The sequence below is a fragment of the Geotrypetes seraphini genome, chromosome 4 (genome assembly GCF_902459505.1).
Source record: "Geotrypetes seraphini chromosome 4, aGeoSer1.1, whole genome shotgun sequence".
In the NCBI taxonomy this organism is placed as follows: Eukaryota; Metazoa; Chordata; class Amphibia; order Gymnophiona; family Dermophiidae; genus Geotrypetes; species Geotrypetes seraphini.
Window position 1 is genome coordinate 128,725,564 of NC_047087.1, and position 26,368 is coordinate 128,751,931.

At 43.4% G+C, this 26,368-nt stretch overlaps 1 protein-coding gene and 1 pseudogene across 1 annotated transcript; one reads left to right on the forward strand and one right to left on the reverse strand.

Annotated features, from left to right (window-relative positions):
- Positions 1-549: 549 nt before the first annotated feature.
- Positions 550-3,552, forward strand: LOC117359708 (annotated as a pseudogene).
- Positions 3,553-5,926: 2,374 nt separating this feature from the next.
- LOC117359709 (beta-1,3-galactosyltransferase 5-like) lies at positions 5,927-15,753 on the reverse strand. Its single transcript, XM_033942923.1, has 2 exons — positions 15,658-15,753; positions 5,927-6,898 (listed from the first exon to the last, which is right to left on the reverse strand). Exons 1-2 carry the CDS (start codon positions 15,751-15,753, stop codon positions 5,927-5,929), a joined length of 1,068 nt encoding a protein of 355 aa, XP_033798814.1.
- Between the last annotated feature and the right edge of the window lie 10,615 nt (positions 15,754-26,368).

Here is a 26,368-nt window from a genome sequence, read left to right on the forward strand (position 1 = left end):
TAATTGAGCACCAAGCTGAGTTTTTATAGAAAGTGCCATGACGTCGACCAGGAAAGACCGCCTGCCTAAAATACGCTGAGTGTAGGAAACAAAACAAAAATGAATTTGGGAGGAAAATCCTTACTGAGACCAACTGCAGCGCTATTGCCAAAGGCTGCTGCGATACCTCCAGCGCAAGCATTTGTAAGAACCAGAGGAGTGCAGCAGCCACTGAATAAAATCAGGTTCAGGGAGACACTACATTAACGCCACAGTGGACATGCCAGCATAGAAGAACCAGCATAACCAGTAGAAACTATTCCAGCGGAGAGGATGAGCCACTTGGCAAATGAAGTCCATGTTGAGAACCTGCTATTAGTTTTGTCTTAAACTTTAAAGGGACCTGCATCTTAGTTTCAGCAGCAGCCTTAAAAGTTTGATTTGTGACATCAGAGCAAGCTAACCTCGCTCTTTGTGCCTGCCCCTTGGAACCTGAGAGCTGTCATATGATTGGCTGCGTTGCTCCGTCTCTTCCTTTTCTACGTCCGGAGTGAGGAGGTTGCAGTCAAGATGAATGACCCTGTGACCATCAGAACTCGCAAATTCATGATTTCTGCAGTGCAAGCAGATGGGCATTGATGTTCTTCATCCTGGAAAGGCCACCGTCCCCAAGACTGAAATCCGGAACAAGTTGGCAAAGATGTACAAGACAACTCCAGATGTCATTTTTGTGTTTGGCTTTAGAACTAACCCAGAAGAGGAGGTTAGAAAGATTGTAGCCAAAGAGAAGAATCTAAAGACCGAAGCACAGGGAAAGGAAATGAAGGCAACAAAATTCCAGGAGCTAAATTGCATATATACTAATGGAAGGAGCCTAAGAAACAAAATGAGGGAATTAGAAGCCATGGCCATTGCAGAGGACATAGACATCATTGGAATCTATGAAACATGGTGGAATAAGGAAAGCAAATGGGATACAGCACTGCCGGGGTACAAGCTCTATCGCCAGGACAGAAAGGCGGTGGAATAGCAATATACATAAAAGAAATCATACAATCGACAAGAATGAATACAGCAGAGACGGCCAACAAGCTAGAATCGCTATGGGTTAAAATACCAGGAAGGAAAGGGCCTGAAATAAAGATAGGTCTATATTATCGTCCACCCGGACAAACCGGAGATATTGATGAAGAAATGGAAGCTGAGATGAAGCGAGAATGGAAAAGCGGTAACACAGTTATTAAGGGAGACTTCAACTACCCTGGGATAGACTGGAGTCTTGGAAACTCAAGATGCGCTAGGGAGACAGAATTCCTGGAGGCTGTACAAGATTGCTTCATGGAGCAGCTTGTTAGAGAACCGACGAGAGGAAATGCCACTCTGGATCTAATCCTAAATGGACTAAAGGGACCTGCAAAGGAAGTGGAAGTAGTGGAACCGTTGGGAAACAGCGATCATAATATGATCAAGTTCAAGGTGGAAGTAGGAATGCTGAAAGGAAAGAGAACCATAGCGACAACTTTTAATTTCAGGAAGGGAAACTACGAAGCAATGAGGGAAATGGTAAAGAAGAGACTTAGGAACACTTCCAAAAAATGGCAGACGGTAGAACATGCCTGGTCCTTTTTCAAGGACACGGTGAGCGAGGCGCAAAATCTGTATATACCCAGATTCAGAAAAGGGTGCAATAAGAGTCAAACAAAAGACCCAGTGTGGATAACTAAAATAATGAAGGAAGCTATAGGCAATAAGAAAAATTCATTCAAAAAATGGAAAATGGACAAATCTGAGGGAAACTGGAAAAAGCACAGGAAGTATCAAAAAGAATGTCACCGTGTGGTTCGAAAAGCCAAAAGAGAGTATGAAGAGAGACTAGCCAAGGAAGCACAAAATTTCAAACTGTTCTTTAGATATGTTAAAGGGAAACAACCGGCTAGGGAGGAGGTGGGACCGCTGGACGACGGAGACAGAAAGGGAGCGGTGAAGGAAGAGAAAGAGGTCACAGAAAGACTTAACATGTTCTTTTAATCTGTATTTACAAACGAAGACACAACCAACATACCGGAACCTGAGCAAATCTTCAATGGAAATCAAACACAAAAGTTAACATCCATGGAAGTGAGCCTTGATGATGTGCGCAGGCACATAGAAAAACTAAAAACTGACAAATCACCGGGTCCGGATGGAATCCATCCAAGGGTTCTGAAGGAACTAAAGGAGGAAATAGCGGAACTACTACAGCAAATTTGCAACCTATCTCTGAAAACAGGTGTGATCCCGGAGGATTGGAAGATAGCAAGCGTTACGCCCATCTTTAAAAAGGGATCAAGAGGTGACCCGGGAAACTACAGACCGGATAGTCTGACCTCAGTTCCGGGGAAAATGGCAGAAGCACGGATAAAAGAAAACATCGATGAACATTTTGAAAAAAACGAACTTCTGAAAACCAGCCAACATGGCTTCTACAGGGGAAGATCGTGCCTGACTAACATATTGCACTTCTTTGAGGGAATTAACAGACAGATGGACAGAGGAGACCCCATAGACATTATATACCTAGATTTCCAGAAAGCCTTTGACAAAGTGCCTCATGAACGTCTACTCCAGAAACTGAAGAACCATGGGGTGGATGGAGACGTGCATAGATGGATCGGAAACTGGTTAGAGGGTAGGAAACAGAGGGTAGGGGTGAAGGGCCACTACTCAGACTGGAGGAAGGTCACAAGTGGTGTTGCACAGGGCTCGGTGCTCGGGCCGCTGCTTTTTAATATATTCATAAATGATCTAGAAACAGGAACGAAGTGTGAGATAATAAAATTTGCAGACACCAAACTATTTAGTGGAGCTCGGACAAAGGAGGACTGCGAAGAATTGCAAAAGACTTGGACAAACTAGGGGAATGGGCAGAGAGATGGCAGATGAAGTTCAATGTTGAGAAGTGTAAAGTATTGCATGTGGGAAGCAGAAACCTGAGGTACAATTATACGATGGGAGGGATGTTATTGAATGAGAGTACCCAAGAAAGGGACTTGGGGGTAATGGTGGACATGACAATGAAGCCGACGGCACAGTGCGCAGCGGCCGCTAAGAGAGCGAATAGAATGCTAGGTATAATCAAGAAGGGTATTACAACCAGAACGAAAGAAGTTATCCTGCCGCTGTACCGGGCAATGGTACGTCCGCATCTAGAGTACTGTGTCCAATATTGGTCACCGTACCTTAAGAAGGATATGGCGTTACTCGAGAGAGTTCAGAGGAGAGCGACACGTCTGATTAAGGGGTTGGAAAACCTTTCATACGCTGAGAGATTGGAGAAACTGGGTCTCTTTTCCCTGGAGAAGAGGAGACTTAGAGGGGATATGATAGAGACTTACAAGATTATGAAGGGCATGATTTCTGATTCTTTGGACTTTGCAAAGAAAAAGGAATCAAAACATAGAATGGCCAGGCATGGTCTATAGAAAAAAAAAAAAAAAAAAGACTTCCAGGAAACAACGTAAACAAAGTAAGAACAGGATGAAGAAAGTCAGAGGGACAGCAAAGGCCAATGTTGGTGCTAGCAAGAAGGATTAAATTATCCTGGAACGATATAAGCTATCAAGGTTCTTTTCTATCTTCTGGAGCCCTTCTTTTCAGTATTCCCTCACTGTCTATGCACATACTGACGAAAGTCAGCTTTGGGCATAAATTTTAATGAAGAATGCGGCGCTCTCGACATCACAGTAAAAGAAGCTCATGCACACGAATGCAGTTCTAAAAATAGTCCCTCTGTAAAATGATTGTGCAAAAACTAATACAGAATTCTTATCCACTCCTAATCAAAATCTGCTCAGAGTCATGGAGGCAGTTACCACCGCCTCAACACCCAATCATTGCAGGGTTCAATATAGATCAAGACTGTTGCTGGTTATTATTACTTAAGCTGTTCCATTATACTTTTAGAGCTTAAGAATATATTTTGAATTTAAGAGATGTCACAATATTCAAATAATTTTTAAAATCTTATCTGTTTAAAAATGCTTTTAATATTTAGATTTTTTAGTGAGATTTTAAATCGTGCTATGGTTTAACTACCCCTCACCCTCTTGTTTTTCCCATTTTTCTACCATAAATTGAAAATTGTAACTTTTACTCTTTCCCTCCTGACTCATGTTTGTATTCTATGAAAGTATACTGTTAAAATGTTTGTTTCTTTATATTATTCTCTATTTTGATTTTGTACATCGCTTAGTAATTCTAATAAGCGATTCATCAAACACATTAATAAACTTGAAACTTGAAACTTTTAGAAATGTCTCAGGTTCCGACGTGCCACATTTCAACTACTGCTTCAGGGAACCGATAGTTAAGTTTGAATGTTTTTAAACAGGGTGTTCTCTCAAAGTCTGTACAAACAATACTTTTTCACTCGCAGTTGAATTCAAGATAAAGACTTTGAGAGAACACCCTGTTTAAAAACATTCAAACTTAACTGAAGCAGTAGTCGAAATGTGGCACGTCGGAACCTGAGACTCTTAAGGATACTGGGAAAGGGAGCTTTCTTCGGGTATATTATAATGTTTTATGCATATTCAGAAATTGCTGTGAACAAATATATAATTCGGTAAAACTTTTCTTTAAGCCTAGTATCTATGTTCAAATAAGTCCAGCCCTTGTACAATGATGTGCTGGCTGACCATTAGTAGATTGAAGTGATGTAATATTGATCATTGTGAAAGTACATAAGCAAGCACCAGCTTTTGTTCATGGGGAGATTTTTCTCCTGGGCCAGAGACTTAGGAGAGACGGGGCCCCCCCTCAAACACAGAATGTCTTCCAGAATTGGCAAATGCATATAATTAATTGGCAATATAATCTTAATTTTAATTTGAACTTTAAGTTAATTGAATATAAATTAAATAAATATTATTTGATTAAATTACATGTCTGTGTATGAGTTACTAGCATGAAATACCCTGTATATTGAGGTGTGAGGCACACCCTGCGTCTTTAATGCTAACCAATTAGCAAAAGTTTTAGTACAGATTTAGCATATGAACTCTTATTGCCAGATAATGGGTAGCAGTAAGGGCTCCTGTGCTATTGGGTTGGCACTAATGGGAAAATTAACGCGTGGCCATTAATAAGAAAAATAATATAATCAGCCAATTTACCCCAGCAACAGGGGAATGACCTGCGTAAGGGCGCACTAGGGCACTTTTAACCACTCTTTGGGCTCTTTTTACAAAGGCGCGCTAGCGGTTTAATGCGCGTAATACCGCATGCTAAAACGCTGGCTGCGCTAGCCGCTACTGCCTCCTCATGAGCAGACGGTAGTTTTTGGCCAGCGCAGGGGTTAAAGCGTGATAAAAAGTCACGCGCGTTAAACCCGCTAGCATGGCTTGATAAAAGGAGCACTTTGTTATAAAGACCCTTTTGCTTTTTAGGTGTGCTTTAATTGCTGACATTCAAGGTCTTCAAATGCAACTATAAATTGTTAAAAACATGGCTGTTGATATTGTTTTTGCAACATGAATTATTGTGGGTCAATTACAATATAATTACATCCCAATGACTGTTCGTAAACACACACAGGTATTGTTCACCTATCCTTTGTTCGCACTTCAATGGATGACATTATTAGAGAGACAATGCAAAAATCTATTCCATTGTCTAATACAAGGGTTCTTCCACAAGTTTCCGTGTTTTCATATTTTCACAGGAAATAGTCGGGGCGGGAGAAGTGGTAAGAAGGTGTGATGTAGAATGCCATTTGACTAGTCAGTCACGCAAACCGGGTGATTACAAAAGTGAGGCTATTGTCTTTTGAGATATTTAATAAATAGTGTTTAGAAAAATAAAAATGCGGAAACTTTTTGAGGATCCCTTGTATAATACATGGGTGTTAGTTATACAACTCTATACAGTAATTTTAGAGACTCTATTTTGGCTCAGTAGAACTGGCAGATCATTCATTGTATTCATCTCCTAAACATTCTTTATCTGTTGAACTCAGTAAGGCATTCCAGTATATTAACAATTCATAGGGCTGGACATGATGACATGTCACAATCTTTTTAAAGCGACAGATAGAGAATTTCACTTTTACAGGGAAAAAAGCCTGTTTGGTGTGAAGCTCCTCTAATTGTATTTGCAGAAATTTCAGGCATATCCCTATATATACGTCCTCCAGCTTTAAATAAGAGATAGGGGGTGAAATGTTATGGATCTGAGTGGCAACATCAATAGAAAAAACATAACCCGTGCCAGAGCAGAAAGGAGGATACCTCTCTCCTGGATACTCAGTCTTGCTTGCATACCACTTGTTAAACCTGTCTCGTATGGGAGAATCCTCAGGTTTGATGAAGCCAGTGAAAAAATTAGTGGTTCTGTTCTTCCTTACAAGCAATTCTGTGAGGTAGAATGTATTGATAAACATATCACTATCTGTCTTCATCACAAATGTGGACTGTGGGCAGAAATGGTGAACCCAGTCTATTGCCATCAAAATCTTCAAAGTCAGGTTGGAGTAGGTGTCTGTGAAATTTCTCTGGATTATATCCTTATACTTCAAGCTTTCACTAATAATGCTGGATTCTGCGTTCTTGTCCTGTTTCACCTGGGTCCCCAGGAGAAAAAAGGACACCACCCGCTTGTCACCTATTATTCTCTCTTTCCCCCAAGTCTGGCGGATTGCTGTCCTTGCTTCCAGCTGCCAATATTCTGTAGTGACGAGAATAACCAAGAATGGGGGAATCGCCTGGCAATCAACGTCCGGTAAGAGCAAGAAGTTGTTACTCCTATTGTAGAAGGATGGTACTTTTGACTTGTAGCAGAATATGCATAAGTCAATAAAATTCAGTTCAATAAGTAAGCAGAGACAAGCAAGGAGCAGTACCACCGTGAAGATGCCTGTAATTCTAATATTAAGCCGAGCCTTCTGAAACAGACAAAAAGACACATTACAGAAGAAAATAACTTATATCTGCTAATAAACAGCTATTAGAGAAGTTCACTATCCTCAAAGCAAGACTTTTGGGAACCATGGTATAGGAATCACCCTTTGGACGCCTATACACACTAGCATTGTGCTTTGGGCACCCAAATGGGGGTGCCTAAAAGTTCTCCCCCATACTAACTGTGTTCTGAGCCAGCAGAGACACAATTCTGTGAGCAGGGCAGTCTTTGAAGTATAAGATCTTAGCTGCCCAGGGGCAGCTATAGACTCTCTTGCAGCAGCGGTCCTCAGAGCAGAATGGTGATCAAAGATCCCTAGGCAGTGCCTGTGAAGGAGAACGCTGCCTCTTCCATCTTCTTATAGGCAAAGTCTGGGGAAGCTATGAGCTCCTTCATGCTCCAAGGACTGCCCTTGCCTACAGCACTGTGCCTCTGCTAGACCTTATGGCCAGATCAAAATCAGTGCAGGGGAAGGGAAAGAAAAGAATTTTAGATTCTGCCTGTTTGGGTCCCCAAAAGTCTAGTGTCAATACAGAAGTACTCAAAAGTCATGAGTGCTAAAATGGTAGTGCCCAAACAGCAGCTCCAAGAAGTCACGCTCCCTAACAGTATTGAAAGGAATTGGGTCAACATGAGACTAAGTCTGAGTTGTAGCTTCCAAATCATATTCTTATTTACTAAGCTTACCAAATAAGCTCAAACTTTCTAGATACTCACTTCACATGCAAAGTGGTGTATAAAGTTCAGCCAATGCAAGAGAGTACCATCTATTGCTATCAGATCAGCTTAGATCAGGGGCACTAGAATGCCTTGTTGTTTAGGGGGACCAAGCTCTACCCCAATCCTGCCCATGCTTCACCTCCAACTAAATGTTTTTACTCCAAGGCAAAGACTAAAATATTGTCACATCACACTTTTTTACATGTCACATCACATTTTACATGGTGTTTTACATCACGATGCTACATCACGATGCTACATCACATGTTGCTATATACTAAATTTTGATTTATGTAAATATGGAAAAAAGTTTGTATTTTGATGAGATTTATTTAGGGTCAATCTTTAAAAGTCTCTTCTGTCCTGCTACTTTTGATATTCCCACAGATTTTTTTCCATATTTAAAAAAATCGCGAAGTTGACCCAATCAAGGCCTTAGGCCCCTCCCACCGAATTCCAAGAAGAATTGGGAGGGGGAAGGCCCATCATTCGCAGCACATGGCCCTTTATGCAGGAAAGAATGGGCTTCCCTCCTGCTGCTTTTGCAGCGCAAGATACTGGAGTGTCGGGTGATGTATGTGTGTGTGTGTGGGGGGGGTGTTGCTAGTGGTGTTGGGTGATGTGAGGGAGGGGTTGTTACTAGTGCTTTCGGGGGTGTCAGGTGATGTGTATGTGGGGTGTTATCAATGCTGCTGGGGTATTGGCTGATGTGTGTGTGTATATGTGTGTGTGTGTGTGTGTGTGGGGTGGGGTGTTGCCAGTGTTGTTAGGAGTGCCAAGGGATGTTGGGGGGAGGGGGCTGGGGGATTGATGCCTGTCCACTGCAACAGCCCTTACATGCAGGGCAGGATTAATTCTTCGAGGGCCCCTGGCCCTGCCCCACCCACACCACACTATGCCCCGCCTCCATTTATCTGTTTTCTTATTTATCTGTTTTTTTATTTAAAAAATTTAAATTGAATCAGGTTGGGCAGACTGGATGGACCATTCGGGTCTTTATCTGCCGTCATCTACTATGTTACTATGTTACTTGTTTATTTCCACCTGTATTTTTTTAATTCAAAACAAACAAAGATTAGCATACCAGTGCAGTTTTTCTTCTATGCAACCCCCAAACATCTCTGAACAAATCTCTCTTCCTTCCCTTCCCAGCTATTTATCCAGGACTTTAACTCTGAACCCTTTCCATGCATTTATAAAAGTGTTCAAATATATTGTAAAGCAGTAATACTATCTGAAATATAAGTCTATATTAATAACCAAGTTTACAATGCCTCTCAACTGCCTCACTCTACATCAACCAACTGTAACCCATATGTATGTATAAACAACCAAATCTGTAACTCCTCTAGTATGTTCCACTCCATGTATGTTAACTTGCAACAAAATAACAAGGCAAGCAGTCCACCAAAGAATCCAACATGAAACAAAAGAAGATTGGCAGAAAATAAGAAGATTCAAATCAGGTTTATTCAAGGTGCTCCCAAGAACCATGCCTGAAGCATTTCGCCAAACAAGGCTAGTCAACACTAACAAAAAACCATGTCTTTCATACAAACAGAACACAAAAAACACCTTCACCTAGTATGGAATATGTAATCACAAACTAACCTTTCCCCCTTTTACAAAACTGCAGTATGGTTTTTAGCCATGGTGGTAACAGCTCAGATGCTCATACAATTCTGAGCATCAGAGCTGTTACCACCACATCTGGCGCTAAAAAATGTTCTACAGTTTTGTAAAAGGGGGGATAAAATAGAAATACGTAGACAAAGGTTAAATTAAACCACCCAGAAGCTGGCTAATACCACAGAAACAGCGATGCATGTCCCCTAAAGCAAAAAAAAATAAAATAAAATAAATATAAATTTTTTTTCTACCTTTGTCTTCTCTGGTTTCTGCTCTCATCTTCTTGTCACTCTCTCCCTTTCATCTTCTGTCCTTCCATGCCACTTCCAGAAACTGTAAGCTCCTTCCATCTTTCCCTTCACCCCATTGGTCTGGCATCCATCTTCTTCCATTCCCTCCTCCAATGATCTGGCATCTCTCTCCTCTCCTCTTCTTCCCTTCCCTCTCCCACACCCCCATGGTCTAGCATTTCACTCTCTCCTCTTCCTTATCCCCACTTCCATAAGCATCATAAGAACATAAGAATTGCCACTGCTGGGTCAGACCAGCGGTACATCAGGCCCAGCAGTTTGTCACGCGGCGGCCCTCTCAAAGACCAGCACCCTAAAGACCTAGCCCTACCAGCGCACATTCTTGTTCAGCAGGAACTTGTCTAAATTTGTCTTGAATCCTTGGAGGGTGTTTTCCCCTATGACAGACTCGGGAAGAGCGTTCCAGTTTTCTACCACTCTCTGGATGAAGAAGAACTTCCTTACGTTTGTATGGAATCTATCCCCTTTCAACTTTAGAGAGTACCCTCTTGTTCTCCCTACCTTGGAGAGGGTGAACAACCTGTCCTTATCTACTAAGTCTATCTCCTTCAGTACCTTGAATATTTTGATCATGTCCCCTCTCAATCTCCTCTGTTCAAGGGAGAAGAGGCCTATTTTCTCTAATCTTTTGCACTACGGCAAATCCTCCAACCCTTTAACCATCTTAGTCGCTCTTCTCTGGACCCTTTCAAGTAGTACCGTGTCCTTCTTCATGTACGGTGACAAGTACTGTACGCAGTACTCCAGGTGAGGGCGCACCATGGCCCGGTACAGTGGCATGATAACCTTCTACGATCTCTTTGTGATCCCCTTTTTTATCATTCCTAGTATTCTGTTCACCCTTGTTGCCGCTGCCGCACATTGCATGGACGGCTTCATCGACTTGCTGATCAGAACTCCCAAGTCCCTTTCCTGGGAAGTCTCTCCAAGTACCGCACCGGACATCCTATATTCGTGCATGAGATTTTTGTTACCGACATGCATCACTTTACACTTAACCAACCTTGAACCTCATCTGCCATGTCGATGCCCATTCCTCAAGCCTGATTATGTCACGTTGCAGATCTTCACAATCCCCCTACGTCTTCACTACTCTGAATAACTTTGTATCGTCTGCAAATTTAATCATCTCGCTCATCATACCTATGTCCAGACCATTTATAAAGATGTTAAAGAGCACGAGTCCAAGCACTGAGCCGTGCGGCACCCCACTGGTAATGCTCTTCCAATCCGAGTATTGTCCATTTACCCCCACTCTCTGTTTCTTATGCTCCAGCCAGTTTTTAATCCATGTGAGTATTTCACCCTCAATTCCATGGTTCGCAATTTTCTGAAGTAGTCGTTCATGTGGAATCTTGTCAAACGTCTTCTGAAAGTCCAGATATACAATGTCGATTGGGTCGCCCTTGTCTATCTGCCTGTTTACTCCCTTGAAGAAGTGCAGCAAGTTTGTCAAACAAGATTTGCCTTTACTGAAACTGTGCTGGCTGGTCCTCATCAGACCGTGTCCATCAAGGTGATCAATGATGTGGTCCTTTATCAACACCTTTACCATGGGGTGGGGGGTTGGAGGGAGGGTAATAAATATTGATAGTGATATTTTGGTAACTTTATTCTTTATTTGTATTGTATATTAGGATATATTATGATATTATTATATGCAGGAAAATGAAATTATTGAATGATATTTATGTTACCTGTATAGATAATAGTGGAATATGTGGAATATCTTTTGTTCTTTCATTTGTATGACACTGTTTTTGATTAAAAATCAATAAAGAATTTTAAAAAAACCAAAAACCACCTTTACCAACTTTCCCGGTACCGAGGTCAGACTCACCGATCTGTAGTTTCCCGGATCTCCCCTCGAACCTTTTTTGAAGATCGGTGTAACATTCGCCACCTTCCAGTCCTCTGGAACCTTTCCCAATTCGATCAACAGATTGGTTATTAGTTGAAGCAGTTCAGCTATGTTCCCTTTCAGTTCCTTGATGACCCTCGGATGGATGCTATCTGATCCCGGGGATTTATCGCTCTTAAGCCTATCAATCTCCCTGCATACCTTTTCTACACTGACCGTTAACTCTGTCAGTTTCCCATTTTCACTTCCAGCTTATAGCCTGATGGGTTCCGGTATGCTGTGTATATCCTCTTTGGTAAATACAGACGCAAAAAACGTGTTCAGTCTGTCGGCGATTGCTTTGTCCTCTTTTAACGCTCCCTTTATTCCTTGGTCATCCAATGGTCCCATCGCTTCCTTCACGGGTCGTTTCCCTTTAATATATCGAAAGAATGGCTTGAAGTTTTTCGCCTCCTTGACAAGTTGTTCTGGGAAGTAATCGCCTACAGTTTCCAGGAACTTGGTCTCTCTAGCACAGCCAGAGGTGGCTAGGTTCCATTCTATCCCCGGATAGTTGAAGTTGCCCATGATAACTGCGTTGCTTCCTTTGCAGTTGCGTTTAATCTTATCCATCATTTCTCCATCAATTTCTTCAGACTGCCCTGGGGGTCGGTAGTAGATGCCTATCCTCATTTCTAGTCCATTTGTTCCTGGAATTTTGACCCATAGAGACTCTAACTTATCCGTCTGTTGTGGCATGTTCTCTCCAGTAGATTCAATTCCCTCTTTGATGTATATGGCAATGCCTCCTCCTTTTTGAGTCACTCTCTCTCTGCTGTATAGTTTTTATCCTGGTAGCACCATGTCCCAGACATTTTCATCAGTCCACCATGTTTCCGTGATGCCGATGATGTCAATGATATCTTTTTGTGCCACAGCTTCTAATTCACCCATCTTATTTCTAAGGCTCCTTGCGTTCGTGTACATACACTTGAGTTTGCAGCCTGTTCCTTTCTTGCATGTCCTTCCCTCTTGTGTCCCTTTTGGTCTGTCTTGTCTGCGATCTGGTGAGTCTTCCCCTCCATCTTCCTGCACGGTATCCTGTGGGTATATCGGTTCCTGAACTATCGACTCTTATCTCTCGGTCAACTGTCGGCTTTCCCCTTCTTCCTAGTTTAAAAACTTCTCAACTTCTCTCTTGATGTTGCTTGCAAGTAGCCTCGTTCTGTCCCTGCTGAGGTGGAGTCCGTCCTTCCTGAATAGCTTGCTCTTTCCCCAGAACATTGTCCAGTTACCCAAGAAGTGGAATCCTTCTTCCTCACACCAGTGCCGCATCCACGCATTGACCGCTTGCAGCTCCATCTGTCTCTTCTCATCTGCTCTAGGTACCGGCAGGATCTCAGAGAATGCTATCCTCTGCGTTCTGGTCTTCAGCTTCCTTCCTAGCATCTGGAACTGATCCTTCAGTACTTCTCTGTTGTAGTTCCTGTTGCTCACATTGTTCGTCCCCCAAATGGATCACCACCGCCATATCTTCTTTTTCCACATTGTTGACGATCCTGTCGATGTGGCTCTCTATATCTTCTACCTTGGCTCCCGGTAGGCAAATCACCAGTCGATCAAGTCTTCCTCCCGCTATGTGTTTTTCAACTTGTCTGATGATAGAGTCCCCCACGACGATTGCTGTCCTCTCTATCTTCTCTTGATTCTAAATCCGCAAGTCCATGTCCCTGGTGTATGTCCATCTCTCCAGCCGTAGGTCCGTGTCCTTCATTCCTATCCATTTCCTCTCATCCTGGCGTTCGTCTTCTTGTGAGTTCCCGCTGCTGTTTCCAGATCTTGCTGCTGTGTCCCCCATTTCCTCTTGGTTGCTGTTCATCTGGTGGTCCACACTCTCTGTAGGCGTTTCCTGGCAGTTCTGGAGTTTTATCACGGCCTCCCTGTATGCCTCTTCTATGAAGTTCTCCAGCTCCCTCCTCAATGGTGTCCTCCATCTTGATGATCTCTGGATCTCTGTCTTCCTCCCCCACTGCTTGAAGTGCCTCCAGTTCCAGTATTCTGCCCTCAAAGAGTCTGACTTGCTTCTTCAGGCTTTCTAGTTCTCCACATCGAGCGCATACGTAAGACCGCCTCCCAGAAGGGAGGTAGTATACATATGGCAGACGGTGCAGAAAACTGGGTAGCTCAACATCCTGCTTATGTCTGCTACTTCCATTGCTGCCTGCTTGCTGTTCTCCAGTGGCTGTCCTCTGCGCCTGTGTCCTCTGTGTCTGCCTGGTTGTGTGTCCACTGTACCTGCTATGTCCTCTGTACCTGCTGTCTGCCTGGTTGTGTGTCTCTGTACCTGCTAGGTCTGCCTGATTGAATGTCCTCTGTGTCTGCTGTGGTCTCCCTCTGCTTTTCTTTATTGGTGGCTCATCCCTTCTCAAGGCCCTTCACAAAAGCGCTCTCGCTAAGGCAAGCACATTTGACTCTCGCCTTTGACGCATGCCGAACGGCTGAGAACCATCGGCTCCTCCCCTTTTAAGGGGGAACTTTGATGAATGACGTCAGGGTTGGGCAGAGCTAACTATAGCCGCTGCCCCTGCTAAATGACTATTTCGGAAAATTGCAAGCCATGGAATTGAGGGTGAAATACTCACGTGGATTAAAAACTGGATGGAGCATAGGAAACAGAGAGTGGGGGTAAATGGACAATACTCGGACTGGAAGAGCGTCACCAGTGGGGTGCCGCAGGGCTCAGTGCTTGGACCCGTGCTCTTTAACATCTTTATAAATGATCTGGACATAGGTACGACGAGCGAGGTGATTAAATTTACGGATGATACGAAGTTATTCAGAGTAGTAAAGACGCAGGGGGATTGCGAAGATCTGCAACGTGACATAATCAAGCTCGAGGAATGGGCATCGACATGGCAGATGAGGTTCAACTTGGATAAGTGTAAAGTGATGCATGTCAGTAACAAAAATATCATGCACGAATACAGGATGTCCGGGGCGATACATGGAGAGACCTCCCAGGAAAGGGACTTGGGAGTTCTGATCGAAAAGTCGATGAAGATGTCCACACAATGTGCGGCGGCAGCAAAAAGGGCAAACAGAATGCTAGGAATGATAAAGAAGGGGATCATGAACAGATCAGAGAAGGTTATCATGCCGCTGTACCGGGCCATGGTACGCCCTCACCTGGAATACTGCGTCCAGCACTGGTCGCCGTACCTGAAGAAGGACACAGTACTACTAGAAAGGGTCCAGAGAAGAGCGACTAAGATGGTTAAGGGACTGGAGGAGCTGCGAAAGATTAGAGAAACTGGGCCTCTTTTCTCTCGAACAGAGGAGATTGAGAGGGGACATGATCGAAACATTCAAGGTACTGAAGGGGATAGACTTAGTAGATAAGGACAGGTTGTTCACCCTCTCCAACGTAGGGAGAACAAGAGGGCACTCTCTAAAGTTGAAAGGGGATAGATTCCGTACAAACGTAAGGAAGTTCTTCTTCACCCAGAGAGTGGTAGAAAGCTGGAACGCCCTTCCAGGGGCTGTTATAGGGGAAAACACCCTCCAAGGATTCAAGACAAAGTTAGACAAGTTTCTGTTGAACAAGAACGTGCGCTGGTAGGGCTAGTCCCACTTAGGGTGCTGGTCTTAGACCAGAGGGCAACCGCGTGAGCGGACTGCTGGGCATGATGGACCACTGGTCTGACTCAGCAGAGGCAATTCTTATGTTCTTCTCTCCTGCTTTCCCCTCCTCCTCCGGGTTTCTCCTGCTGTTCCCCTCCACTCTCCTCCTGCTACTCTCCTCTCAGCCCCCTTTATTCCCTCCAACCCAATTCCATCCAGTATCCTTCCCCCTTATGTCTTCCCCCCTTTCCCTGCACACCAATTCCATCAGCATTTGCCCCCTTTCTTTCCCTCCAACCCAATGCCATACAATATCCTTCCACCTTATGTCTTCCCCTTTTCCTGCACACCAATTCCATCAGCATCTGCCCCCTTTCTCTCCCTCCACCACCCTTTCCACACGACAATGGAAAAGCCCCCCCAGCAATGGCAACGGGTCCCCACCCGGCATCAACGACAACACTAGCCCCCCCGGCATTGATGGATGGCACGCAGCTTCCTCCCCCTGGCATCAATGGCAACGCGGCCAGCTCAGCTCTATGAAGATCCTAAGATGACTGCGTCTGCTGGAAGAAGTGACATGGAAGGGGGATGGATCAGTAGATACATTCATTGCGGGACCTTCTTGGAGCTGAGCTGGCCGCATTGCTGTTGTTGCCGGCGGGAGGTCACGTTGCCGTTTATCGATGCCAGGGGGCGGCCGGCCAGTGTTGTCATCGTTGTCGGATGGGGGCACGTTGCCATTTGAAAAAAAAATTGTCATGGTAAGTCATCCTTTAGCAGGCCCCCCTGACTATTTCGGACCCTAGGCACGTGCCTACTAGGCCTATCCATTAATCCGGCCCAGCTTACTTTATACATCTTTTCTTCTCCTATCTCCACGGTTTATCCAAGCACTTCTCTCTCCCTATGACCTGGGGATAAAGGAAAGACGATTTGTATGGTCTCAGATGTATCATCAGCATTTGATACAGTAGATACAAGGGTGTTGAATAAATTGAGATCAATGGGAGTAGGAGGTATAGTGTACTATTGATTAAAATCCTATTTCCAGGATCATTCAGTTCATGTGCAGGCATCTAAATTAGTGCCCACTTGAACTGGAATACCACAAAGTTCTGTGCTCTCGTTATTATTTAATCTCTATTTAGCCTCATTGGTATCTGTGTATCAAGACTTGAATGTAAGCTATCACTTTTATGCCACTGATATTCAATTTTTTTTCCAGATAGATGACTGGGAAGTTGAACTTCAACCCAAATTATTGATATGTTTACAACTGGTGGAAGAGTGGATGAGAAATCATAAGTTGGCATTGATACTTAATAAGACTGAAGTGATATTGATGAGCAAGGACAAGGACCCAAGGTAGCCCAAATCTATTGTTATTTGTGACTCCATATTCCAATACAGAAGAAGCTTAGAACATTAGGGGTCTGGTTAGACCCCACTTTGACTATGAAGGATCAGGTGCTGGCAGTGATTAAAGCTGCTTTCTTTCAGATGCAGGTGCTTAGCAGGTTAAAATCTATGTCATCGCATTATGATTTTTGCATAGTAGTTCAAACAATAGTTTTGCAGAAATGAGACTACTGCAATGCATTGTTTTTGAGGATAGCATCTTCTAGATGTAGGGCCTTGCAGATTGTCCAAAATGCTGCCGCACAGTTAATATGTGGAGGGAGCAGATTTGAACATGTAAATCTGTTACTGAAATGGCCTCATTGGCTACCAGTAAAATATCAAGTTATTTTTAGTGCTTGTGTTGATATTTAAGACAGTTCATTTTAATATCCCATGGTATTTAACACAGGTGCTAAAAGTATGTCATCTATTAAGATCTTTGAGGTTAGGAGGGATGTTACAGATATTAGTTAGTGAAGAATTTACAACTGTGCATTATGAGAAAATAAGGTCTTCTATTATCTCAGTGACAGAAATTTAAAAATCTTTATTCGTAGAAGCCTTTTGCTAAATGATTTGTTGGTGAAATTTTATGATTGTAATATATATACTTATGTTTTATGTTATTTGATAGTTAAATATGTATCTTTGTAAACCGCTTAGGTATAAGCGGGTTAAAATAATTTTTAAATATATAAAATAAAAGAAATAATGAACCAGTGACCAAGCATGGATCTGATGTCGATGTTTGGGTATGTTTTTGACTGTGACTGGGTGGGATAGGGGGTTGGGGAATGTTATTTTTATTGTGTTTGAACCTGGATATGTTGTTTTGTTATTGGGTTTGTCTTTAATACAGATATAAAAAAATAAAATCTTGTCTTGGTTACATTGTTTCTATATTATTGTTTATATGTTCTGTAATTGTAAATACATTTTCATAACTGTAATAAATGCTGGCCATGCTATATTTAAATATATTTCTTGATATGTTCTGCTATTGTAAATAAAACTGCTTTACTAGTTACGTTCCTAGCCTTAGACAATCAACCAAGGAGTTGACCCGTTGAATCCAGAGAAAGACGAAAGTCCAAAACAAAAGATGCTGTGGAGACCGATGTTACTGACGCAGACTTTATTGTTGTGGAGTAATCCACAACTTTGGACATTAGCAAACATCCACAACTTTAGACAGTGAAGAGGACTCAACACGGTCTGTGTTTTGACCTAATTGTCTTATTCAGGGGTCCGGATAAGGTTTCTTCAAAGGAATTGTGGATATAATAGCCTAAATCCCAATGGACGGTTCTTTTCTTTATGCACAAACTGGAAACAGGGACTTTTTTCCTAGCCTAAGACAGCCATTAGTATATATTAACACAGGTTCTTGCATGGGTTGAAGGGGTGGGAGCACAGATACGGGCGGGGGGTTGTAAAAAAAAAAAAGGGAAATGGGATGCAGGACGAAATGGTGTATGACAAAATGAAATAACACGAGCTACATATCGCTATGTAAAAAAAAAAAAGAAAGCACAAATCTGTCTCTCATTTCACAATAGGTTGCCATCTCAATGTAAACTTGTGTCACACAATGCAATACTCACAAATGGACTTATTAAAGCCTGCAATGCCATGTTCAAGTTATATCTCCTTGTCCTTCCTCAGGTAAAAGGGCTTCTTTCTTCAGGTCCTCGCTCTGGAATGCATCAAAATATGGGATCAATGTGATGTGGAAGGCAAAAGAGGGGATGCCCCATATCCACACTCAGCACAAGGTAAAAGCCAAATCCATCAGATACTTCCCATACTACTGTTTGGAGTAGATTAGAGAGAATATGGCAGATATGGTTTTTATCTAGTTTCCTCTCCTCCTGCACATCTTGGACACCATTAGCCAAGTATCTTTGCTCTGAAGCCAGCCTATGCTCTCTTACTTCCCTTGGGTGAAAGATGCTTTGCATTTAATAGGAATAGGTATTTTTCATTGCATACAAAGAGTTCTGTGAGGAGCTTCCAGACCATCACCATCACTAGCAACCCAAATCCCTCCCCAAACTGCTCTCCACCCGTTCCATATCTTAATCCAATGTAACCTGCCTTCCTATTCCACAATTTACAGTATAGATTGTAATCCTGCAATAAAAAAATTTTGATGAAATTTTGCAAAATATATAAACATTTTATCTGTCTCTGTATTGTGCTCAATGGTGCGATCTCACCTTGAGTATTGCATTCAGTTCTGGTCTCCTTATCTCAAGAAAGATATAGCAACACTAGAAAAGGTTCAAAGAAGAGTGACCAAGATGATAAAGGGGATAGAACTCCTGTATGAGGAAAGACTGGAGAGGTTAGGGTTCTTCAGCTTGGAAAAGAAATGGCTGAGGGGAGATATGATTGAAGTCTACAAAGTCCTGAGTGGTGTAGAATGTGCACAAGTGTATTGATTTTATTTTTTTTTTTCTGCATCAAGATTTACAAAGACTAGTGGATACTCAATGAAGTTACAGAATACTACTTTTAAAACCAATAGGAGGAAATATTTTTTCACTCAGAGAATAGTTATGCTCTGGAACGCGTTGCCGGAGGATGTGGTAAGAGCAGTTATTTGGAGCTGTTCCCCATTATTACCTTCGTCAAAGGGGGGCTGCTGCTTTCCTCAAGTGGACTGTCCTTATGGCTCTGAAATGTATCTTGCTGATGGTGAAGCACCAGATTACTCTCTCTGGCGGTGCCGGCTGATTACCCTCCTGATGTGGGAACAAAGAGATGTGACAGACTTTTCCTCTCTCATAGGGCACGTTTTTCAACGCACCTGGGAACTCTTTTGGCCTACCCTGACTCCCTTGGTTCACAGCCGATTGCTCAACTGTTGATTCCATATTTATTTGTATCATTATGTTTCTGTTGGTATGCCTGTATCATTTTGTATTATATCATTGCCTATGTTAGTGATGTACTTGGAAGGAGGACCCTGGGGGGCGGGTAGGGGGGAACGGGGGAGTTTTGTGTGGGGTTTTGTAACAAAATTTGAGCTTGTTTGCTTTTCATCTTGTGTATTTGCTTAATTTTCTTGTTGAACTCAATAAAATATATTTGAACATAAAAAAAGGTTTGAACAAGTTCCTGGAGGAAAGGTCCATAGTATGCTTTTGAAACAAATATGAGGGAAGCCACAGCTTGCCCTGGATTAGTAGCATGGAATGCTGATACTCTTTGGGTTTTTGCCAGGTATTTGTGACTTGGATTAGCCTCTATGAGGTCGGGATATTGGGCTAGATGGACTATTGGTCTGACCCAGTAAGGCTATTCTTATGTTCTGAAGGGTAGTGATTGAGACCCTGGGATTGTAATTCTCTGGCCTATCAAGTTTATCTAGCTCGGGCCTGCATCCAGATTGTGAAGTATAAACTGAAAGAACTGCCCCACTATAGAAATTATCTATTTATGAGCCCTGGTGTGGGTGCCTCAACCCCAATGAACTGGTCAGAACCCACGAACTGTGTGCGGGCAGGACCAGGCCTACACATATATACATGTCTTTGAATTGTAGAAAACTTCCAAGGTTCTTTCTGCTATACACTATAATCCACTATAATAAAACCCTTAGCATGCATGCACACTTTAATCTCCGTGCCTCCATGATCTGTGCTTCCGTGCCGTGCATGCACAGTGCCTGCCTCAGCTGATTTTCTGCCCCGATCTCCAATGCCGGCTGACTTTCTGCCTTCTGACTACGCTGCTGGGACAACTCTTCTTCTCGCCCCCGGACCAACAGCGGCAGCTGCCGTGGTTTCATCAAGCAGCCGTGGGGCATTTGCAAGGCTGGCCAACTTCGATAATGTGAGGCAGGCCACCTTGTAAAAGCCCCGAGGCTGGACAGGGGGGGAGGAAAAAGTAAGGGAGAAGGGCTACTGCTGGATAGGGGGAGCAGGGAAGGGGTGCTGCTGGACAGGGGAGAGGTAAAAGTAAGGGAGAAGGGCTAGTGCTGGACAGGGGGGGAGGTAAAAGTAAGGGAGAAGGGCTACTGCTGTACAGGGGAGCAGGGAAGTGGTGCTTATGGACAGGGGGGGAGAGACAGAAAGAAAGAAAGACAGACAGAGGGCAGGGAGAGAGACAGAAAGAAAGAAAGAAAAACAGACAGAGAGCCAGGAAGAGAGACAGAAAGAAAGACAGACAGGCAGAGGGCAGGGATAGAGACAGAAAGAAAGACAGACAGGGGGAGAGAGACAGAAAGAAAAAAGATAGACAGTGGGCAGGGAGAGAGACAGAAAGAAAGACAGACAGGGGGACAGGGAGAATGACAGAAAGAAAGAGACATACATACATACATACAGAAAGAAAGAAATGCCTAAGTCTACATATCTATTCTAGCACCCGTTAATGTAACGGGCTAAAAAACTGTCTTCTATAATCTTATGTCGGACCTTGTTTCCTCTCATAGCGTCTGATCCAGTAGCAGGAAGACAAATTACAGATTTACATGGCAGGTCAGTATCAGACATTCCTCTCTCCTCTCTTCTTCTGCCTGGATGCCCTATTTTCAGCATTTTCTTTAGCTTGTCCTGCTACAGGGACTCCTAACACGGGTGATCATCAAGGCAAAACCAGATAACTACTATCTACAGATGAATTTTATTTACTGACACCATTGTGCTCTATTCTGCAATCCAATAGGATCAAAGGACCAGAACACAATAAACTATCCTTCCTGCACAGTTCCATCTGGGTCAAGAAAACTATAAATACGAAAACGCATCTGCGCATGTGCTGTGCTGGTATTGTACTGTAAGCTTATTGGCGTACGAGCACTGGTGTTATAATAAAACTATGCACAAGGATAAAACATATGCACATAAATATTAACTTGGAAAACATTCTTGCATAGCAGTTTTAGGGCAGCTAATATTTATGCATAGAATGGATGCAGATGAGCATGTTTAATTTTGTTTGGAAATGTACACATTAGTGCTATTAACTTGTTTGTCCTATAAAGTTGTTCAGGTTGCAAAAACAAACCCAAAACAGAACAAAAATGAAGACCCCCTTTTATTTTTTTTTTTAATTCTTTATTTATATTTAACATGAAAAAAATCAAGAAAAAACTTTCTTGTTCAGATTATTGAGAAAGACATTACAATATATAATAAATGGATATAAAATACAAAGAAAATAGTTTTCTTAATCAATCTTTAGTCCATTATTTATAGATCCAAGAATGTTAATGAGTGAAAAAAAGAGGAAAATGGAATCATCCAATTAAACAATAAGATAGCGATTTCCTGACTGTGGTTACAGGATTAACTACTAAATTAACTTGATGTTATTGGACCCCCTTCAAGGCGTTTCATGGTGAGAAAACCTGTTAACTGAGATGGTTCAAAGAATATATATGTATTGGATCTATATTTTACAATACATTTACATGGATATCGTAAAAAGAAAACTCCCCCCACTGCTGCCACCCCTGGTTTAAGAAGCAAAAACTGTCGTCTACGTTTTTGGGTTTCCTTTGTCACATCTGGGAACATCTGTATCTTATGACCAAGAAATTCTTTGTCTCTATTTTTGAAAAACAATTTCAGTAACCAATTTTTATCAGGTGTTAATACCACCGTAAGTAAAAGAGTAGTAGGTTTTACTATTTCTTTAAGAGAAGTTTCCAAAATTGTTGTTACATCCATTGGAGAATTCTGATTTTGTTCCAACTGAGAAGGTTCTTCTTTTATTTTTGTTGGCAAGTAAAACACTTGTAGGAAAGGAGGAAGCATATCTTCAGGAATATTTAATATTTCAATCAAATATTTTTTCAACATTTCTTTTGCGGATATCGTTGAAGTTTTAGGGAAATTCAAAATTCTAAGATTGTTTAAACGCGAAGTATTTTCTAAACTTTCAACTTTCCTTCTTAAATTGGTATTATCTCTGATTAAAGTACCCTGTACCTGTTTTACTTCTAATAATTCCTTCTCAATTGTGTCCACTTTAGTTTTCAGTAGAGAAGTATCTTCTTTCACAACTTTAAATTCTTCCTTTTGTTCCAAAACTTTCTTTTCCAAATCTAATATTTGTGGAGATAAAGTCTGTCCCAAGCTTGCAACTAGGTCCCAAATTGAATCCAGGGTGACATTAGTAGGTCTTATTGAAGCAAATGTACCTGGTTGTATTGATTGAATTCCTCCAGTCTCAGGGCTTGTCTCTCCTTTGCCTTGTTCTTCTAACTGCTCCACCGCTGTTTCTGCCTCAAGATTAAGGACTTCCGGGGCCAAGCTCAAATTAGCCTCCCGGGGTAGAGAGTCCACCACTTCGGTTAGACTGTCGTCCCTCGGTGAGCTGGCTCTCTGGGGCTGTGGAGGCGGAGATCTTACGTCGGGGCTCAGCGTCGACTCGAGCCCAGGGAAGTTCGCTGCCGCCTCACTCGTTGCCGGAACTTCCAGCGGGCGAATCCCCGACAAAACTGGATCCTGTTGTAGGCGCCTCAGAAATTCATCTATAGCCACCGTAGGAGGGGCATCTGCACGCCGCGAGGCTCCGACTGCGCTTCTACCCCTTCTCTTCGGCATTTTGCAGAAAGGTAAAGTAGGGAGCTATTCCGAAAGCGTCTCACCCACAATCATTCCTTCGCGGCCATCTTGGATCAAGACCCCCTTTTATCAAGCTGCGTTAGGATTTTTATTATTATTGCGGGTTGCTGTGGTAGAAGTTCCGACACTCATAAGAATTCTATCAGCGTCGGAGCTTTTATTGCCACAGCCTGCAATAAAAAACCCTAATGTAGCTTGATAAAAGGGCGGGAGGCTAAGAGGCTCATAATAAAAAAAACACCAACATCTAAAAAGTGGCCTAAATGGCTACTTGGATGATCAAAAAGCCTGATCGTCCAAGTACCCATAATCAAAGCTGGTTTTAGATGTATCTAAAACCAGCTTAGGCCTTTCCCCTGCCTCTAAATGCACAGAGCGAAAAGAGCTGTTTTTAGAGGAGGGGAAAGGGCGAGTGATGGGCCGACCTAGATCTAGGCGTGCAGCAGGTATAACCAAAACTTTAGGCAGGTTACCTAGTTGGCACTTATACGTTTTGACTTAGACCAAGTCAAAACAGGTATAAGTGCCGTAAATGGGCCGCTGAGCTGATCGTGGCTGCTGCGAACAGCTCAGCGGCCCCAGCAACCTGCCTACCCCCCTATAGCAATGATCGCGGCAGGAGAGATGGCTCATCTCCCCTGCCGCAATCCACCCTTCTCCCTCCACAACGATCAGGGCAGGAGGGAGCCCAAGCCCTCCTGCCCCGCGGCCCCCCCCGATTATTACATTACATTACATTACATTAGGGATTTCTATTCCGCCATTACCTTGCGGTTCAAGGCGGATTACAAAAGGTTAATTTAAAAAGACAGAATTACAATGATTAGCTAGAGAGGTAAGTTGTAGATCTTAAGAGCATTTAGAGGTCGTGTTGTTATTGCTGTTTCAGGAATTTCTTGAAAAGTGTGGTTTTTATTTCTTTTCTGAATGTCCTATAGTCTGGGGTGGTCATCAGAAGGTTGGAGATCTGGTTGTCCAGTCTTGCGGCTTGAGTGGCTAGGAGGCCGTCGTGTAGTTTTGTTCTTTTTACTTCTTTGATTGGGGGGGGTATGAATGGTGAGTGCGTTTTTCTGTGTCTGGTACTGGGTGCTTGGATGAGGCGATTGTTCAGGTATGATGGGCTGTCTCCGTGTAGGGTTTTAAATAATATGCAGTAAAATTTGAAATGGATTCTTTCTTGGATTGGGAGCCAGTGTGAGTTGATGAAGGCTTCAGTGATGTGGTCATGTTTTTTCAATGAGTAGATGAGTCTCAAAGCTGTATTTTGGATTGTTTGGAGTTGTCTTATCGTAGTTGCAGGACATGGAAGGAAGAGTATGTTACAGTAGTCCAATATACCTAGTATTAGGGATTGTACTATAAGTTGGAATTGTGTTCTTTCAAAGAATTTTCGGACTTTTCTCAGGTTTCTTATGATTGCGAATGATTTTTGAATTGTTTTATTTATTTGCGGTTGCATTGTGCAACATCTGTCTATGGTCATGCCTAGTAGTTTTATGGTGGTTTGGATGGGATATTTGGTTGCGTTTATGTCTAGGTTGGTTGTGGTTTGGATTTTGTCATTTTCTAGGAGGATGAATTTGGTTTTGTCTTGGTTGAGTTTAAGTTTGTGATTTTTCATCCAGGTTGTGACTGCTTCAAGTGTTTGGTGAAGTTTGTCTGTCATGGTAGGTTTAGAATGATCGTATGGGACGAGGATGGTGATGTCATCCGCATAACTATAGGAGGTTATGCCTAGATTATCCAGATGCGTTCCTAGAGAAGCAGTGTAGAGATTGAAGAGGGTAGGGGATAGTGGAGATCCTTGTGGTACGCCGCAGGGGTTTGACCAGGATTCTGACTTTTCTTTGTTTGATTTTACACTGTAGGTTCTGAGTTTTAGGAATCCTTCAAACCAGGAGTATACTTTATCTGAGATGCCTATTGCATCTAAGATCTGTAGAAGGATTATGTTCAGGGCAGGAGGGAGCTGTGCTGGACAAGGGGATTGGCCCTATTCTGGTTGGCCAGGTGCCTCAGGCCCCACCTGTGGGTGGGGTTTGAGCCGCCTGGGCCAATCCGGCCCCATTCCGGAGCCGGCTGGCCTGCCGGATAGGCGGGCTTGGCACCCGTCCGTCCAACCAACATTTACAAGGGATGGGGGGTGGGATGGGGGGGTCGTGGGGTCAGCGGGGGGTAATGGGTCAGTGGGGGGGGGGGCGATCGGGGATTCTGGGGAGCAGTCGTGGGGAGGTTGATTCGAGATCAGGAGGGCCTGGGATCCCTCCTGCCCATATTTTAGTGAGGGTGGGGGATAGGGAGTCCAACTGGGCAGGAGGGGTTGGGCTCCCTCCTGTCCGATCTTGTAGGGGGTGGGGGTCGCGTGGCCAGGAGGGCTTGGGCTCCCTCCTGGCCCCATCGGACTCGGGGGGGGGATTAGGGATCGTGGGGCAGGAGGGCTTAGGCTCCCTCTTGCCCAAACGTAATCGCGGGGGCCGCGGGGCAGGAGGGCTTGGGCTCCCTCCTGCCCCGATGCTGTGTGTGTGCGTGTGTGTGTGTGTGTGTGTGTGGGGGGGGGGGGGGGGTGGATTCTGTAACCGGTGTTGTTTTTGACAGACACCGGTTACCGAATCCAGCTTTTAGGCGAAGGATGGCTCCTCCTTCGCCTAAAAGCCCTTGTTTTGGACGTTTGGGGGCTTAGGCTTTTTTTAGGTTGATTATAGGGTTTAAGTTTAGATGTAGTGGTGGTCTGGGAGTTTAAACAGCTGAACGTAGAGGCAGGCCATTATCAAAAAAGACCTTTTGGACGTTTTTTTTGATAATGGAAATTTTCCCTGCTTCTACTTTCAATGTTTAAGGCCTTAGACCAAAAGGGGACTTAGACATTTTTTTTTTATTATTATGCCCCTCTAAGCATTTAAATCCCAAAAGCTGGCATAAAACTCTTCTACACTATCCACCTAGCAAAAAATTTCTCGCAGCAGAAGCCTCTGTTTCCTTCTGTGCATTGCGGTGAAATGGAATACGAATGGGAAATGTAGGCTAGCATTTTGCAGGCCTACATTTCAGGCGTCTGTCAAGGGTCTGTGGAGACATATAGGGATGCTTAAACGAGATCAAGATGGCGTCGGGAGCGGACGCCTGAGCGAGCTCTGACTCGTTAGTACCTGTTTTCGCGTTGGGTGTCTCTTCCCCGGTGGCGATATGGGGAAGAGGAAAGGAGTTTCCCGCTTGGCCCCTCCGGCGGCTGAACCCCCTCAACGGCTGATACAGACTACTTTAACGAGCGTCTTTGCTCGCACGGGTGAGGCGTCCCAAATCACTTCGGGAGGGAACCCGTATCTTTCGGGGAACCTCAGCGCAGAGTC

Bases quoted from the DNA above. Each gene is read 5' to 3' on its own strand.
- LOC117359709 (XM_033942923.1), bottom strand. From the start codon at position 15,753: ATGACAACACTGGCCGGCCGCCCCCTGGCATCGATAAACGGCAACGTG. The intron at 6,899-15,657 runs GTCCCGCAATGA...TGTCTGTTTCAG, and splicing joins GCCAGCTCAGCTCCAAGAAG to AAGGCTCGGCTTAATATTAG.